The sequence below is a fragment of the Narcine bancroftii genome, chromosome 2 (genome assembly GCF_036971445.1).
Source record: "Narcine bancroftii isolate sNarBan1 chromosome 2, sNarBan1.hap1, whole genome shotgun sequence".
Classification (NCBI taxonomy): domain Eukaryota; kingdom Metazoa; phylum Chordata; class Chondrichthyes; order Torpediniformes; family Narcinidae; genus Narcine; species Narcine bancroftii.
Genome location: NC_091470.1, coordinates 320,808,376 through 320,826,324, shown reverse-complemented (window position 1 = coordinate 320,826,324; position 17,949 = coordinate 320,808,376). Strand labels below are relative to the sequence as shown.

At 41.0% G+C, this 17,949-nt stretch overlaps 1 protein-coding gene across 2 annotated transcripts in view; it reads left to right on the top strand.

Moving 5' to 3' along the window:
• LOC138755588 (neural-cadherin) overlaps nt 1–17,949 on the top strand; it is a 283,392-nt gene that overhangs the window by 141,796 nt on the left and 123,647 nt on the right. For both annotated transcript variants that reach the window (XM_069921840.1, XM_069921841.1), the window contains one exon: nt 5,549–5,660. In XM_069921840.1, coding sequence (XP_069777941.1) covers nt 5,549–5,660 — 112 coding nt within the window. The remainder of the gene's footprint in view (nt 1–5,548; nt 5,661–17,949) is intronic.

Here is a 17,949-nt window from a genome sequence, read left to right as displayed (position 1 = left end):
AATGGCTTTGTGGCCAAGTTTGCAGATGACATTAAGGTAAATGGAGGAGCAGATAGTGTTGAGGAAACAGGGAGGCTGCAGAAGAATTTGGACAGATTTGGAGAATAGGCAGTAAAGTGGCAAATGGAATGCAATGTCAGAAAGTGAATGGTCATGCACTTTTGTAGAAAAAATAAACGAGGAGACTATTTTCTAAATGGGAAGAAAATTGAAAATTCCCAGATGGAAAGGGACCTTGAAGTCCTCGTGCAGGATAGTCTGAAGGTAAACTTGCAGGTTTAGCCAGTGGTGAAGAAGGCAGATGCAATACAGAAATCATTTCAAGAGGAATAGAAAATAAGAGCAGGGATGTGATGTTGAGGCTTTATACTGCACTGTTGAGTCTTTACTTGAGTATTGTGAGAAGATTTGGTCTCCTCATTGAAGAAAGGCTTCAGAGGAAGTTCACAGGGATGATTCTGAGAATGAAATGATTATAATATAAGGAGTGTTTGACAGCTCTTGGCCTGTAGATCTTGGAATTCAGGAGAATGAGGGGGATCTCACTGAAAAATTTTGAATGTTGAAAGGCATGGACAGAATAAATGTAGATAGTTTGTTTCCCATGGTGGAAGAGTCTAGGAAAGGAAGGCACAACTTAAGGATTGAAAGGCTTCTGCTTAGAACAGAGTTGCTGAAGAATTTCTTTAGCCAGAGAGTAGTAAATTTGTGGAATTTGCAAATACACGAGGAGGCTGAGATGTTGGGCTATTTAAAACAGACATTAATGGGTATCTGAATGGTCAGGAAATCAGGGGTTATGGGGAGAAGGTAGGGGAGTGGGCCTGAGTGGGAGAATGGATCAGCTCATGATGGAAGAGCAAAGCAGACACATTGAGCCAAATGGTCTTCTTTGTCTCCTATATCTTACAGTCTTATGGATATGGTGAAGTATGATAAGACATTGGTGAGACTAAATTTGGAGTATCAAATGCAATTTTGGTCAACTTCCTGCAAGAAAGATATTAATACAATTGAAAGAATTCTGAGAGAATTTACAAGGATGTTGCCAGGACTTGAGTAGTTGAGTTATGATGAAAGGTTGAATAGGTTAGGACTTTATTCCCTGGAGAGGCAGAGAATGAAGGGAAATTTGATAGGGGTGTTTAAAATTTTGAGGGATATAAATAGGGTAAATGCAAGCAGGTCTTTTTTACTGAGGTTGGATGAAACAAGAACTGGAGGACATTGGTTAAGGATGAAAGGTGAAATGATTAAAGGCCTCATCCTTCACTCAGAAGGTGGTGAGAGTGTGGAATGAGCTTCCAGTGGAGGTGGTGGTTGCATGTTTGATTTCAACATTTAAGGGAAGATTGGATAGGTTAAATGGATGGGAGGCGTATGAGGCAGGTGCAGGTAAAATAAATCATTCAGCATGGACTAAATGGGCTGAAGGGCCTGTTTCTGTGCTGTAATGTTTTATGGTTCTTCAATAGGAACTAGAGAGAGGGAAAGAAAAAGGAATGTATACCTAAAGTCAAAGAAAGTGGGCAATGTTCTAAATGAACATGGATAATCTTGCAAATTATCAGGGGTAAGAAAGCTGTTTGAGTGGATTACTTGGGATTTACTCATATTTGGAAAAGCACTGGATTATTTTGGACAGTCAACGTGACTTTGTGCAGAGCAGGTCATGTATTATGAACTTTATTATGATCTTTGAACCTGATGAGTGAGTGCAGGGTAGTGGATTTTACCTAGATAAATTTTAGTCTGGCATTTAATAAGGTCTTTCATGTAGGCTAATCTTGTAACTTGATAAACTGAATTCAAAATTGATTTAGCCATAGAAGAGTATGGTAGTGAGGGAAGGATATTTCTCTGACTGGACATCTGTGACCAGTGACTTTCCATAGGGATCAGTCCTAGGGGCTCTGTTGTTTGTAATTTATATGGTATGGGGAGAAAGTGTGAAGAGGGGGGTGGTGGAGACAGATGCAATCGCATAATCTTAGTGGCATTTAAACAGGAGCAGCCAGATCGTGTGCAGGCAAATGATAATAGTTTAATGAGGCAACATGGTCAGCGCTGAGATCACTGATGGAAGGGGCTGTTTCTGTTCAACGTTCTAAAGGAAAGTTGATGTCATGTGATAAATGAAATAGTTTGTGTGGAACATAGAGACATATGAATGTAGCAACATGGAGACACATGAATGTAGCAACATGGAGACATATGAATGTAGCAACATGGAGACACATGAATGTAGCAACATGGAGACATATGAATGTAGCAACATGGAGACATATGAATGTAGCAACATAGAGACACATGAATGTAGCAACATGGAGACATATGAATGTAGCAACATGGAGACATATGAATGTAGCAACATAGAGACACATGAATGTAGCAACATGGAGACATATGAATGTAGCAACATGGAGACATATGAATGTAGCAACATAGAGACACATGAATGTAGTAACAGAGAGACACATGAATGTAGTAACAGAGAGACACATGAATGTAGTATGCTATGTTGTTGTAAAGTTTAAAGTCGTATGCTTGTGATTTAAAAAAATAAATAGGATCAATTTTTTTGGACAACCTTCACAGAGTTCTTTGTTTTTTGGGTCTACAACCTGGAAAAATCGTTGTATTTATTGCCTCTTTGAAAGTGCCCGACTAATCCCACAATGAATCCTACAGCATTCTCCAATATATTCATTTTCTGATTTTTTTTTTCATTCCTTTGTTATTTACTCCACTTCTGCATATAAGTTAAGAAGGAGTAAATATATGGTGAATTTGGGAAAGAAATATATGTGTCATCCTACTTCTGCAGTCCCATCCCATGCAAGAAATAGCACTGTATGGTCACTGACATAGATCCAATACTGCATTCATCTATGAGACACATTACTCTCTAAATTTGTAAATATTTTAAACTATACACCATTCTGTTAATGAGCTTTGAGAAAGACATCTGAGAACCATCCTGAAAGGTCCTTGTGCTTCATCAGGATAATGTAGCTAAACAAGCTGAAACACCAAAGTCTGCACATGGTGTGATTGTAGTAAAAACACCAAAACACTGGAGCAACTCAGCCGGCCTTTTCAGAGTCCATAAAAGCAAAGACACATTGCTGATCTTTCGGGTCTGAGCCCTTCTTCAAGGAATAAGCAGAATGAGCCAGAAGCAGGAAATCTCAGAAAGTCTCAGAATTCAGACAGTGGGGGAGGAATCCAGACCAACAAAAGGTGTTAATTGGATATGACAAGGGATGAGGTAAGAGTTTATCATGTTAGTGCGAAAGGGAGAGACAGAGCTGAGGTAAGGCAGCAGAAGGATAATTGGGGGGAGGGGGGGTGGTTTAATGAAAGCCAGAGAAGTCGATATTAATGCCATCTGGTCGGAGGGTGCCTAGTTGGAAGATGAGATGTTGTTCTTCCAATTTGCGGGTGGTCTCAGTCTGGCAATGCATGAGACCATGGAGAGACATGTCAGTAAGGGAGTGCAATGGGAAATTGAAATAGGTGGCCACGAGGAGATCCATGCTATTGCCGCAGACAAAGCTGAGGTGCTCAACAAAGTGATCTCCTAGTCTATGTCCAATCTCTTTAATGTAGAGGAGACCACCACAGGAGATCCAGTTGCAGTAGATGAGCCCTGCAAATTCACAAGTGAAATGTTGCATCACCGGGTGGTTCTGAGGGGGGAAGTCTGGGCAAAGTGGAGCATTTCCTGTGGTCACAGGGGTAGGTCTCAAAGGGATAATTGGTGGGAAAGGAGGAGTGGACAAGTAAATCATGGAGGGAGCAGTCTGTGCAGGCAGCAGAGGGGAGGAGAGGGGAATATGTGTCCCTTGGTAAGATCACATAGTAGGTAGTTGAAATGGTGGAGGAGGATGTGTTGGATGTAGAGACTGGTGGGGTGGTTGGTGAGGACGAGGAATCCTGTCCTTTTTGCATGTGGCGTTGGAGAGGGCCAGAGTAGAAGTGTGGGTAATGGAGGATATGAAGGTATGTGATGAGTTGATTGTGGTAGAGGGAAAACCACCTAGTTTTAAGAAGGAGAACATTTCTGATGATCTGCCATGGAAGTCCTCATCCTGGGTGCAGATGCAACAGAGATGGAGGAATTGAGAGACTGGAATGGAATCTTTACAGGGGACAGAGTGGGGAGAGGTGTAGCTGTGGGAGTTAGTGGGGTTGTAGAAGATATCTGTTGAGAGTTTGTCTTCTGAGATGGAGACAGAAAGATCGAGGAAAGGGACTGTGCTGCTAGAGATGGACCAAGTGAATGTGAGTTCAGGGTGGAAGTTTGCAGCAAATGAAAGTTACTCCATGCCAATTATTTCCCACAAGGTTTCAGGAGTAAATTGTGGTTAAAAAAAAGTGGTCAGGATGGAGGGGCTGATTGTGGCCAGAATTCATTTATGGAACCAGGATAACCACTCATGCTCTTTCTTGACCCCCAAAGAACAAAATATTTCATTAATCTTCATTTAAACTCAGTGGAGGAAATGTATAACAGTAGTTAAAACTTCACAGTGGAACAGTAATTTCACAGTTGAAAAGAAACTTGAGCAAACTTTAGGTAACCCATTAAAGTTAAATGAAATGTCCCATTGATTTACCAGTCACCTTAACAATGATGCAAATTGTGGGCAGCAGAACATGGTTTAAGAAAGGACGCTTTTCTTGGGCTCATTTGGGAGCTTGATAAAATTGGATCTATAATACTAGTCCAATTATTATTGATTCATTTCCACCATCTGAAGCATTTACTGGTAAGAGCCCTTGCTGGTACAAAGACATGCTTCTTCCTGAAATGTGCTGCATGTGAGTGAACTACCTTTAAGAATGCTAGCTCATTCATCACATGTTAATGCTGTGTTCATCTTCATTCCATCTGGAGCTCAGATTGTCGATGGTTTGGACCGATGGCTGTGTGACTGCAGAGGCTGTGGAAGCACTGGAGGCGAATCCATAGATACTCGGTGACTCTTGGGAGACACTCTTTTGCTTCTCTGTCTCTGATTATAAGGGCATTTTCTGCTGATAGCGAATCTTTGTCTGCCTTACTGTAGACTAAATGAAATTTCATGAAATATTACATTTTCTGTTTTATTACATGACAATAAAAGAATCTTGAATAATATTCCAAAGATCACTGTTTAAATTTCCTTTCCTACACACAAACTTGTGCATGCAGTTGAATGCTCCATGCTGTTCAACCAGCATTCCCATTGTTTTTTTTAACCATCTTACCCTCACCTTCCTCCCCTTCCACTCCACAATCAATCCAGGCTGGATTAAAAGGCATCTCCTTTTAACCAATGTTTCATTGTTGATTTGTTGCGGCAATGAACCAATGGAAACAAATTATTAGTGAAAGCCGAAAATAGTGCAAAAATTCAATGGGTCATCTGTGGGAGAAAAAGAACTAAAATTTTCAGTCCAAAGACACTTGGTCAGAACAAATAATTGGCCATATTTGACAGAATTCTAAATTACCCAACTTGGTTTCAGACTTCCATTGTTTGCTGATTTTATTTTCCAGGTAGTAATGCATATCAATGATGAAAACGACTGTACACCAGAGTTCCTGCATTCTATCTACAGCTGCGACAACATTCCAGAAAACATTCCCATTGGCACCTCTTTGTTGCAAGGTTGTATATATGCTACTTCTAAAACAAGCATAATTTGTGATGGTGTCAACTTTGCTCTCTTTTCTCTGGGTTAGAATCGTATAGGGTCAGCTTCCTCATGATCTGTGTGGATAATTCCAAACTGCCATTTGAGCTGAAAGTGAGGTGGGATGAGAAGTCAGACCCAAGCAGATAGTTCAGGGGATGGTAGGATCTTGAAGGAGAGCAGAGAGTTTTATAATGTCCAGAAAGCCCATGTAATGCATTATTATGAGGTACAATTGGCTGCCACATATCACTACACTATACATTGTTGACAGAATGCTATTGGATGGTTGCTAGCAGATCAAATATAGCATTAGGTAAATCATAAACTTGAAAAACCTAAACTGTTTCAGGTTAAGTTCAGTTTATTTTCCTTCATTGATATGGTTGTGGATGGTTTTACTCATAATAAGATAACATTGATATGAATAAATATATTTACTCTTTCAAAGAGGTCCTGAGCTAGCATTAGTCGCTTGCAGATCAGGCACAGTTAAATGCAGACTCAAGTTTCACTCACTTCTTCTGAACAATATGATGCAGGTTCAATTAAGTTCAAGTTCATTTATTGCCATATTATACCTGGTAGATTGAGGAAGGTTCGTCCACAAGCAGTCTAGCATGTCAACTCTATCATGCATACAGCCATACAAAGTAAAAGTGCAATTACAGAGTTGCAATGAGAAAGATCAAATAGTTCATAGCAAGGGCAGCATGAAAGTTCTCTTGTGGGGTTCCTTCAGGAGTTTGATGGCTACAGGGAAAAAATACTGTTGCTGCATGATTTCTCACTGAGTCTGGTGGGGGAAGGTGGGGGGGGGGGGGAACGAGTGGAGAAGGGAGTATGCCCAGAGTGGAATGGGTCCTTCAGTATGTTGGCTGCCATCAGTTTGGGGCTACTGAGTGTGAAATTCATGTGAGATTTAAACTATAAACTAGGAGGTTAGCTGAAACTGATGTTAGAAAGGAGTCACGTGATGGAGTAGTGGCCGGACGGTGAACTCCAGCCCTCTCCAGAAAAGTCGGGAAAAACAAGAGAAAACACAAAGGCACAGAAATAAAAGTTGCAGAAAAGTGAGTATAAAGGTGGAAAGAAGATGGCGACAAAAAAAGAAAAATCGAAAGCAACGGTAAGAAGAGAGGAAGAGAAGACAAAGGAGGAAAAAGGTGAAGGCTTTACCTGTCCGAAGAGGCCCGCTGCGGAGAGAGAAACCCGCTCCCTCAGGTCGGTAAATAATGGACTACAAAAATGGCTCGCAGAGCCGAGTAAAAGTGCGCAACCGCGCATGCGCGATACTTCGCGCATGCGCGATGCGAATGAAAAAAAAAAAACACCGACGGGAGGGGGGACCAGCTGGGGAGTCGATCTCCACAGCCGGCAACGACAGCTGCAGAACACCTGCAGCAAGAAGAGACCACAGAAGACAATAGAAACAAGAAAGAAGAGGAGGAAAGGGCAACAAAGAAACAACAGATGGTCAACCCAGAGGAAGAAGAGGAAGAGTATGGTGAAATAGAAGAAGAAAAGAAAGGCAAGGTAAAGGATATACTTGCTCTTATTAAAGGATACATGGAGTCATTTAAAGAATGACAAACACAGGAATTTAAGGATTTAAGAAAAAGAATAAACAACACAGAAGAGAAAATAAATAAAATGGAGATGACCTTAACAGAAATGGGAAAAAAAATGGACAAGATGGAAGAGCGGGCAGTAGCAGCAGAAATGGAGGTAGAAGACTTAAAAAAGAAATTGGAGAAATCTAATAAAAAAACTAAAGAGACACAAGAACTACTAGCTCAAAAAATAGATACAATGGAAAACCATAACAGAAGAAATAACATAAAGATAGTGGGCCTTAAGGAAGATGAAGAAGGCAAGAATATGAGGGAGTTTATAAAAGAGTGGATCCCTAAGACCCTAGGATGTCCAGAACTACAGCAAGAATTGGAAATAGAAAGGGCACATAGAGTATTGGCCTCTAAACCACAACCACAACAAAAACCAAGATCTATTGTAGTAAAATTCCTAAGATATACTACAAGAGAAAAGGTACTGGAGAAGACAATGGAAAAAGTAAGAGAGGGCAACAAACCACTGGAGTATAAAGGGCAAAAAATCTTCATTTATCCAGATATAAGTTTTGAACTTCTAAAGAAGAGAAAAGAGTTCAATACAGCAAAGGCGATTTTATGGAAGAAAGGGTATAAATTTATACTAAAGCATCCAGCGGTATTGAAAATATTTATTCCAGGACAACAAAACAGACTATTCTCGGATCCAGAAGAAGCACGAAAATTTGCAGAACAATTACAAAAATAGACTGAGGGAGGAAGACGGGTAATGAGAGTTAAAATGATCACGATTGATATGTATGTGGGTAAAGACAAAAATAGACTGAGGGATGAAGACGGGTAATGAGAGTAAAAATGATCACGATTGATATGTATGTGGGTAAAGAGGTATAAGAGTGAATAGAGACAATGAGCATACATGAATGTATCTGTACTTAGAGGAAAATATAGATAGTATAGACAAGAATTAATAAGGGAAGGTAATGGAATAGAGAGAATAAGGAGGGAATTAAAAGAGTGACCTTTGTGACATATGAAAAGTGAAATCTTTTCTGGGGGAGGCGGGGTGGGGGGAAATAGCGGTCACTGCAAAATCAGTTGACGCTTGCGAGTGGATTCGCAAATCCAAATGGAGAGGGGAGATGTGGTTGTCCGACAAGGGATAAAGGACAACTCAGGAGGTGAAGGGGAGATTGGGGATAAATAAGATAGAAATAGGAGAATAAGGAAAATGTTGGATGTTGTAGGAATGTTGTCTTATAAAGAGTTGAAAATAAGAAAACAGAAATGGAAAAGGAGGAAAGGTAATGATGGAAAAACGGAAAGAGAAGATAAACAAAATATAAAAGGGCTACGCTGAACTATATGTCTTTAAATATTAATGGAATACATAACCAAATTAAAAGGAAGAAACTACCAAATTCAAATGAATAAATGTATTCCATTAGAAAAAATAACATATAGGTTAAGAAATAATATTGAAATATTCGAACAAGTATAGGAGCCTTACATTAAATACAATAGCGAAAACCTACCGGGGACAAACATTACCTAAGTTGATGGAAGGAGAAGGAAAGAAAAGAATGGACTCAGTAGAATTTCTGGTGTAATTTTGTTGAATGACAACATTGTCTGACTGGCTTAATGCAACCTAGATTGTATACCTAAAATGGATGAGAGTGGGGGTGGGGGGGTGGTTTGGGAGGAAAGGGGGGGGGGAGAAAAAGTCACTGTATATGTGTGAAAAAGAAATAGTGTATATCATGGCTAATGTGATTTATGGTGTGAAAAAAAAAATTTAAAAAAAAGATTAAATTACCATTGTTGGTTATACTGTATCTTTAGTTACTGGTTTACGGTTGGACAAATTTCAGATGGCGTTTGTTTGTTTGGCATTAGCGGTAGCGCAGAAATGTATTGTGATTACATGGAAAGATAATATGGAATTAAATATAGCTTGTTGGCATAATGAGTTAATATCCTGCATTTATATGGAGAAAATCATGTATAATTTACATAATTGCTTTTTTTTGTTCAGATGTGGTCACCTTATTTGAAATTTATGGGTTTGGAAATATCTTAAATTTTTTACTGTAAGTTTGACACATCACGTAGCGTATGTAATTAAGTGATTTTTTTGGCTCCCCTTGAGGGGTCTGTTGTGGGTGGGGGGGGGAGTGGTTTTGTTTGTTTGTTTTTATATATATATGTATTCTAAAATTATAAAGTTTTCAAAAAATAAAATAAACTGGAATTTTCAAAAAAAAAACTGATGTTAGAAATTATTTGAATACCTGACATTTACTCCTTGCTGACCAAATTTGTCTGTGTTGGCTGCTATTAAATGAAGTGAGATGATGCATATTAATGCTAATTTAAATCAATTTGAGTAAACAGAAAAATATTTTAATCTAGTATGTTTTTACATTTAAGAGACTTGTCAGAAACTCCAGCAACTTTGCGTGTAATACTGGAATTACTTCGATATCTGCTCTGCTAATAATGGTAGCTAACAAGCAACGTGGGCATTAAAGTCATCAAGTTGCAAGTTAATCAGCAAAAATTTGTTGAACACCTGTAGTTTATGTGAAAGTAAAGATCAAATTTTCAATTTCAGAACTGCTAAGGTACGCTTGGAGATATTTGTTGTGATTTTTATTGCTTCTCGGGTATTATTCCAGAATGCATTTCATTAAAATGTTCACAGTCAGGTTTCTGGAACTATTATCTCTCATCGATTGCTGCCCTAAAGTCAACTAAAATGATATTTTCCTTGATCTATTTGGACAGTGTATTCTGCTCTAACTCATTAAAAACCAGTGAAGGCTTTAGTTGTTAAAGGAAAATTTTCAAAACAGTTGAAGATACTGTTCTCTTTTTGGACAAAATGTATATGAGCAAATACATATTGGTTCCACAGTCACAAAGAGGCTTCTCTCACAACTAATTTAAATTTCCCTGATAGTTCAGTAACTGTAAAGTATAAAACACTTTAGCAAGTCGCCGTGTTTTATATATGAATTGCAGGTGCTTTAAAATTGTGCCTTTATAATGTATTCTTGGAAGAAAATTGAAAAACTCAGTAATAATTGGGGGAAAGACAAAAGCCATAAGGATATATTTGCCCACATCATCATTATTCTTAGAACTCAGACTGTAGAATTGTTAGTGTATTGTAAGCAGTGATTAAAATTATTCTTGAGATGAAAGCATTTCAAATGTACCAGGGGACGCAATGTTTAATCCATGCAGACTTGTATGAATAGTTATATTTTAATTGAATAATTTAAAACATTTTCTGGAATTAAGTCTATAGAAATTAAAATGAATGCTTCAGATCTAGTCCAGTTGTTTAGATTTCAAACATGAGTGTAGAATGTAAAGTGAATGCATTCAGGGCATGTTTAAAATGTTATAGCAAATTGTGGATGCAGTAATAACAGGAACTGAGTGGAGCCTGGTGTAGTGTTTTCATTAGTGAGGGATCCTGGAGAAAGTGGTGGAATGAGCCTCTCTCTTGTTAAAATCTCATCTGGGTTCTTTATTCAGGCTCTGAACTACCTTGGTGTCTCTGCTGTGATTTGAATGCTGACACGTCTGCAAGGGTTGAAAATTATTTGTTTGTAAGATTAAGGCTTTCAAATCCATCAAGAAAGACCAAAGTGTTTGCTATTTATTACTATCATCTTGTCAAGGGCAAAATGAAGTGAGCTTTCTTAATATGGTGACAAAACTAGGAGTATTTTTAATGATGGAGGTTGCTCCTTTGATTATTTTTGGGTCACCTTTGAACTAAAAATATCAACGTCGACTCAAATTGCTGTACTTCATTCATGTATAGATAAATGAGATTTGAGCTTTATAGAGAAGGCAATTCTGGAAAAGCACATTTAATTAAACCTCCTTTCACCATTAAAAGGAATATTTAATGAAAGATTACTCATGTCAAGAAAAATATGGGATTGTTCAAATTAAACTGCTTCAGTAGGAGCGAAGCACTGAGAGAATTGATATTGCGCTTACCAGCTAACTTTTTTTAATGAGATTGCGTTTCAAGTTTGTGAAGGATTTCTTTGTACTGTGAAAGTTCCAAATAGTTTGTCAGCTTACCTCAAGGGATATGAGCTTCCATTTTAATATGCCTTAACTTCTGCAGTTAAACAGCAATCTTGTTGCCAGCACCATGCTGATACTGGTGTGTTTTTCAACTGTATGTGTGGAGAAATCCTATTGTATTGAAAATGTGAACTTGCATACCAGTTCTGTCTGGCTTTTAAGGCAGATGGCCTAGCAATGGGGTAGCACAGTTAAACCTAAGCTGCTCTGACTTATGATTGAAATTGATGAGCTCTACTGTAGGCAATTATAATTTTGCCTTGAGAAAACAGTGGAGTTGGGCAATTGTTTAAAATGGAAGATGTGTTCACAATGTTTTCTGTCAACTTTCTTCCTTCTGCTGAAGGAGTTGATAGCTTTCTGGTGTAGGGCACAAAGGAAACTGCCTAAGAGGGTGCTCTTCATACATCAGCCTGTTCAGTGAGTACTGGCGGACGACCTGATTGGCAATCAAACTGCCTTTACTAAATGTTCATAATTCCATTGGGAACTTGGCCATGTTGTTCAGGTTGGTTGGGCAATTGGGTCAATTTATGAGTTATTCTTACAATGGTTGTATTTTTGTCTAAGGTCTGGACAAATAATCCAAGGGAACATGATCCCAATACAGAACTTTGAGAACTTGAATTCATTTTTTTTGGTGAAAATCTGAAATATGAAACTTCAATCAGTAAAAGTGACCTTGAAACCTTTATTTACTTGTAAAACAGTCTACAAAATGAGATGCAGTAACTCACTAATTTTTCTTAAGTAGCATTTCATTAAAATCAGAATTTCTGCCTCTTTGACGAACCAAATAGCAGTCATATAGGTGCGCTGCATTGTAAAAGTCCACCATCCTGGCCTTATTGGTGGGTGACAATTCTGGAATTCTTGAAATAATTTATCTTCAACACAAGGATTGCATGGAGTTAAACAGGAAAATCTGTAGATGCTGGGGTCAAGTGCACATTTGTGTATGGATTATTCAACCGTGCCTGCCTGTCCCGCATCGGACTTGTCAGTCACCAACGAGCCTGCAGCAGACGTGGACATACCCCTCCATAAATCTTCGTCCGCGGAGCCAAGCCAAAGAATTCATCAATGATGTTCAGAAAATACGCATTGCGGTCAGTAAAGGGCAGGGGTCCTTTAAAATCAACACCAAATCTCTCAAAGGGGGGGGGGGGGTGGCTTTAATTAATTGTGCCCTGTCTGGCTGGTAGAAGTACGGCTTGCACTCAGTGCAGACCTGGCAGTTCTTGGTCATGGATCTGATCTCATCAATGAACTATTGCAGGTTGTGTACTTTGACAAAATGAAAAAACCTGGTAACTCCAAGATGACAGAGATCGTTGTGGAAGCTTTGCAGTCGGTTGATCTGTGTTCTAGCACAGATCCCTTGGGACAGGGTGTCTGGTGGCTCATCGTTTCCCTATCCCACTGCTGATCGTTAAACATGAACACAACTGTCAGCAGGTAATGGTACCTATGCCGCACTGCCTCGACAATGGCCTGGGCCTCTTTCTCACCTGAGGAGAGCCGAATCTTGGGGCCCTGAAGGGTACGTGTAAAGAAGGCTATTGACCAGCCTACCTGGTTAAGGGTTGCTGCTAGGGCGGTCTGATGCATCACTTTCCACCTGAAATGGGGTGGATTCGTCCACAGTGATATCTGTCTTAATGTGATTGAAGGCAGCACGGGCCTCCGATACCAGGGGGAAGGATGTGGATTTGATATGGGGAGGGGCCTTGTCAGCATAATTGGAGACCCACTGAGCATAAAAGAAAAGAACCCAAGGCACCTCTTCAGGGCCTTGAGGCTGTGTGGGAGGGGAAGCACCAAGAGTGGCCACATACAGTCAGGGATCAGGCCGATGATGCCATTCTCCATGACACAGGCCAAGGATGGCCAGACAGGTTGTGCGAAATATGCACGGTCTCATTATGAGAGGTTTAGGAGACTTTTAGGAGAAGTTTTTGGAGATTAGTGTCATGGTCCTGCAGGTGATGATGATGTTATAGAGGTACGGGAAGGTAGCCTGCAACTCGTACTGATCCACCATCTGGTTCATCTCCCTTTGGAAGACCGATATGCTATTCATGACACTAAATGGGACCTGCAAGAAGTGATAGAGGTAGCCGTCTGCCTCGAACGCCGTGTACTGGCGGACCACTGGGCGGATAGGAATTTGATGATATGCCAATTTCAGGTCAATGGTCAAAAAGACCTGATTCTGGGCCATTTGGTTGATCATGTCGGCGATACGTGGGAGGGGGTATGCATCCAATTGCATGTATCTGTTGATGGTATGACTGTAGTTGATGACCATCCTATTCTTTTCCCTGTTCCGAACTACTACTACTACCTGCGCTCTCCAAGGGCTGGTGCTGGCTTCAGTGACCCCCCTCCTTGAGTAAGCACTGTACCTCTGCCCAGATGAAGGCCCTCTCCCTAGCACTGTACTGCTTACTTATGGTGGCGATGTATTTACAATCGGGAGTGAGGTTGGCGAATAGCAACAGGGTGGGAATTTTGAGTGTGGAGAGCCCGCGTGTCGTGTTTGGTGAGTCGTAGGGTTGCCAATTCATAAACTGCTGATTACATTCAGTGAGGGGTGGTTGGGGCCCATCAAAATCCATCATCACACTTTTAAGGTGACCCTGAAAATCCAGTCCCAACAGTACAGCAGTGCAGAGCTGCGACGTTCTCATTAGTCTAAAGTCTTTATATTCAGTACCCCGCACCATTAGAGTCACTGCACAGAAGCCTCGGACGTCCGGTATGTGCACCCTGGATGCCAAGGAGACCTTCTGGTTTACCAGCGGTACTGTGAGAGAAAAACATCGCACTGTGTCTGAGTGAATGAAACTCTCCATGCTTCCACTATCGAATAAGCCGTTTTACCTGAATATCCATCATCGACCTGGCGAGTTGATGTGGGCTGTCCCGGTCGAGCATGATGGAGGCCAGTGTCGGATTGCTGCACATCACTGTTGTGGATGGTGGCAACAGTGTCCAAATAGATGGCCGCCAGGGCCTGCAAGTGGTGCTGCTGGATCCTGAAGATGGTGCCCAAGATGGCAGCCTCCATGGATCACATATAGCTCTGCTGGCTTTGGGTGATGGCAGCCCACACAATCTGCACCCGGCGCTGCTAGGAGGGGGTTTGAACGTGCAAACTTTAATGTAGTGACCCTTCTTTCCACAGCTGCTGCAGGTCAAATCCTTCACTGGGCAGTGTTTCCTCTCCAGGCAGCAGAAGTAACATTTTGGGTGCTCCCTTAGCACTGCAGCTGTGGTCAGGTTGCCACCAGAGCTGGACGAATGCGACGGGAGGTGGTCACAGAGCACTGCTGCTGTGGTCGAGTCATTAGCAGAGTGAGGGGGTGGCAGCATGTCCCAAGATGGTGGTGCCCGTGGTAACCACTAGCCAGCTGCAATGTTGGACAAGTAGACCTTCATGTTCTGGAGAGCCTCCTCCAGTGTACCTGCCAGCTCAACAGCTCTCCACAGACTGAGCTCATCTTGCTCTGTAGTTCTTTGACCTGATCCCTGTGATGTAGGCATCCCAGATCAGGTCCTCTGTGTACTCCTCGGCGGAGTATTCACAGGCTCTGCTGAGTGCTCGCAGGGCCCAAAGATATTCACCATTGGACTCACCGGGTCATTGTTCTCGAGTCACTAGTAGGTGTCTGGTGTAGACGACATCGATTTTACGCGATTTCTGTCCTTTGAGAATGTACATTGTAGCATCCCTGATCATGGAGTACACCAGGGTGCTGACTCGAGAGTGCAGCACTTGCAGTTTGTCGTTCTCTGACCACACAATTGGTAGAGGAGGCCTGCAGGAATATTTCAAGCCAGAGCTCAAAGTTGGTGGGTGCCTCAGGCAATTGAGGATCGATTTCCAGCTTTTCTGTCTTGAGAATCTGCTCCATTGTAAAAAAAACTTTAAGTGAATAAAATTGATGCACCGTCGATTACTCGAAAGACTATTGTAGAGAAACCAATAGGCTTTTATTCACTTAAAACCACCACCACATCCATACTGTTTGGTTGTCCTGCACTGAGCTGCAGGGGGCTGTAGAACAGTCATCTTTATACAGGAGTCTGTGGGGAGGGGGCACAGATACAACCGGCCAATAGATGTGCCTAACCAGACAGTTACACAAAACACTGGTTTTCCACAATGACTTTCTTACATTTATGCTCAATGCCCTGTACAATGAAGACAAGCACATCATATCATTTATCACCATTCTTGCATTTTCAATTTCAAGGATCTCTGGACCTCAACCCCCAGATCGCTCTGCCCATCACTTTTAAGAGTAATGCCCCTACTATAACCTTCTCTCCTATATGGATGTGAGACTTGGACTCTGTACCGACATTACAAAAAAAACAACTGGAGAAATTCCACATGTGCGCCCTCTCTCCAGTCCATCCTTGAAATCCATTGGTAAGACCGTGTCTCCAACCTGGAGGTCTTGGGCCACGCAAAGTCCACCAGCATTGAGCCCCTGATCATCGGAGCCCAGATGTGGTGGGCGGGCCGTCATCAGAATGGACGACCACCGTATGGCCTTGCCAGCTTCTCTATGGTCGTCCACGCAAGTGCTATAAAGACACTATGAAGGAAACCTTACGCTACTGGGACATCCTGCCAAGAGAACTCGAAACTGCAGCTGCTGACAGATCCTGTGTTATGAAGCCTACACCATTTTTGAAGATAAAAAGGCGCTGACAAAAACTGATGAAAACCCATGATCAGTGTCACAAAGCAGTAGCCACAGTTATTACAGAAACAGACTTCCAAAAAGTGCCCCCATTGCGCTAGACTCTGCGCTTCTAGGCTGGGACTAAAAAGTCACCTTCACATCCACAGATGAACTGCACAACAATGTGTCATCTTCAAACTGAAGGACAACCAATAATAATATACCTTCTCCTTACATTTGACTCCCAAGATGCAACACCTCACTCTGTCCAGATTAAGCTCCATCTATCATATCTGTAACTGGTCTATAACTTGTATTCTTTGATAGCCCTCTACTCTGTCCACAACTAATTTTTCATCCAAGTCATTTATAAATATCTCAAACAACAAGGGTTCTAACATCGATCCCTGTGGAACACCACTGGTCACCTATCACTGATGTGAATTTCTCCAACCTGTAAATTTCTGGATTATCCTTTTTTCTCTTCTTGAACATTAGGTCTTCTCCAGCACTTGGCACCTCACCTATTATTAGTGAGGATGCAAAGATCTTTGTCAAGGCCCTGGAGATCTTTCCCCTTTTAATATCCTGAGACATATTCCATCAGGGCCTGGGAACTTGTCCATGTTAATACTCCTCAAAGACCTAGCACTACTTCTTGATCTCAAAATTCCCTAACACATCAGCATTCTGCTCCCCATCACCATCCTCCATATCATTCTCCTCGGTGAATAACAACACAGCGTGCCTTAATGTCAAAATCGAATCTGGATCTACCATCTCCACTGGCAGCTCATTCTACACTGTCACCACCCTCTGATTGAAGAGATTATCCCTAATGTTCCCCTTAAACATTCCACCTTTCATCCTTAACCAATATCCCCTCATTCTTGTCTCACCAATCTTCAGTGAGAAAAGCCTGTTTGCACTTATCCCTCATAATTTTGAACACCTCTTTTAAATCTCCCCTTATTCTCTGATGATCCAGGGAATAAAGTCCTAGCCTTTTCAACCTTTCTCTGTAACTCAGCTCCCCAAGTCCCTGCAACATCCTAATAAATTATATCTGCATTCTTTCAATCTTTCCTGTAGTTAGGTGACCAAAAGTGCATACAATACTCCAAATTTAGCCTCACCAATATCTTATACAACTTCAACATTAAGTCCCAACTCCTATATTCAAAATTTTGATTTATGAAGACCAATTATTTCTGACCTTATCTAATTATGACTCAATTTTCAAGGAATTATTTATCTGTTTTCCCAGATCCGTCTGTTCTGCAGCACTCTGTGGTGGTATAAACTATTGCTGCTTTAAGTCATGTTGAAGCTGTACTCATCCAAGGAAGTGGATAATATTTCATCATACTCCTGAGTGGACCCTTGTAGATGTTGGGCAGGCTTTGGGGGATTGAGAAAGTGTGTTACTCGCTGACCTGTTTCTGTAGCCATATTGTGTATATAGAAGGTGGCAATTCCCAGCTTATTCAGTTTTAGTGATAGCATTGAATGTCAGGGGATTATGGCTGTTTTTTTTTTCTTGTTAGATACCATTATTGCCTGGCATATGTGAGGCACGAATATTACTTGCCACCTATTAGCCCAGGCCTGGATATTTCCAGATCTAGCTGCGTTTGGTTGTAGATGACTTCGAAAGTGGTTCTCTAGCTTGAATTTGGGTTGGCTACAAATGGTGGTCTTGCCAGCTGTGTCTTCATCCTATAAATTCAACCTTTTCACAAATAACCTGGAAAATCAATTGTCCTCATGCCTTACCTCATGCATTTTTAAACATTTTTTAAACAGCTGGTGATTAGGGATTGTAATGCAATGTCATGGGATGTTGAGAAGCAGATTTATTTGTAGCTTTCAGTATG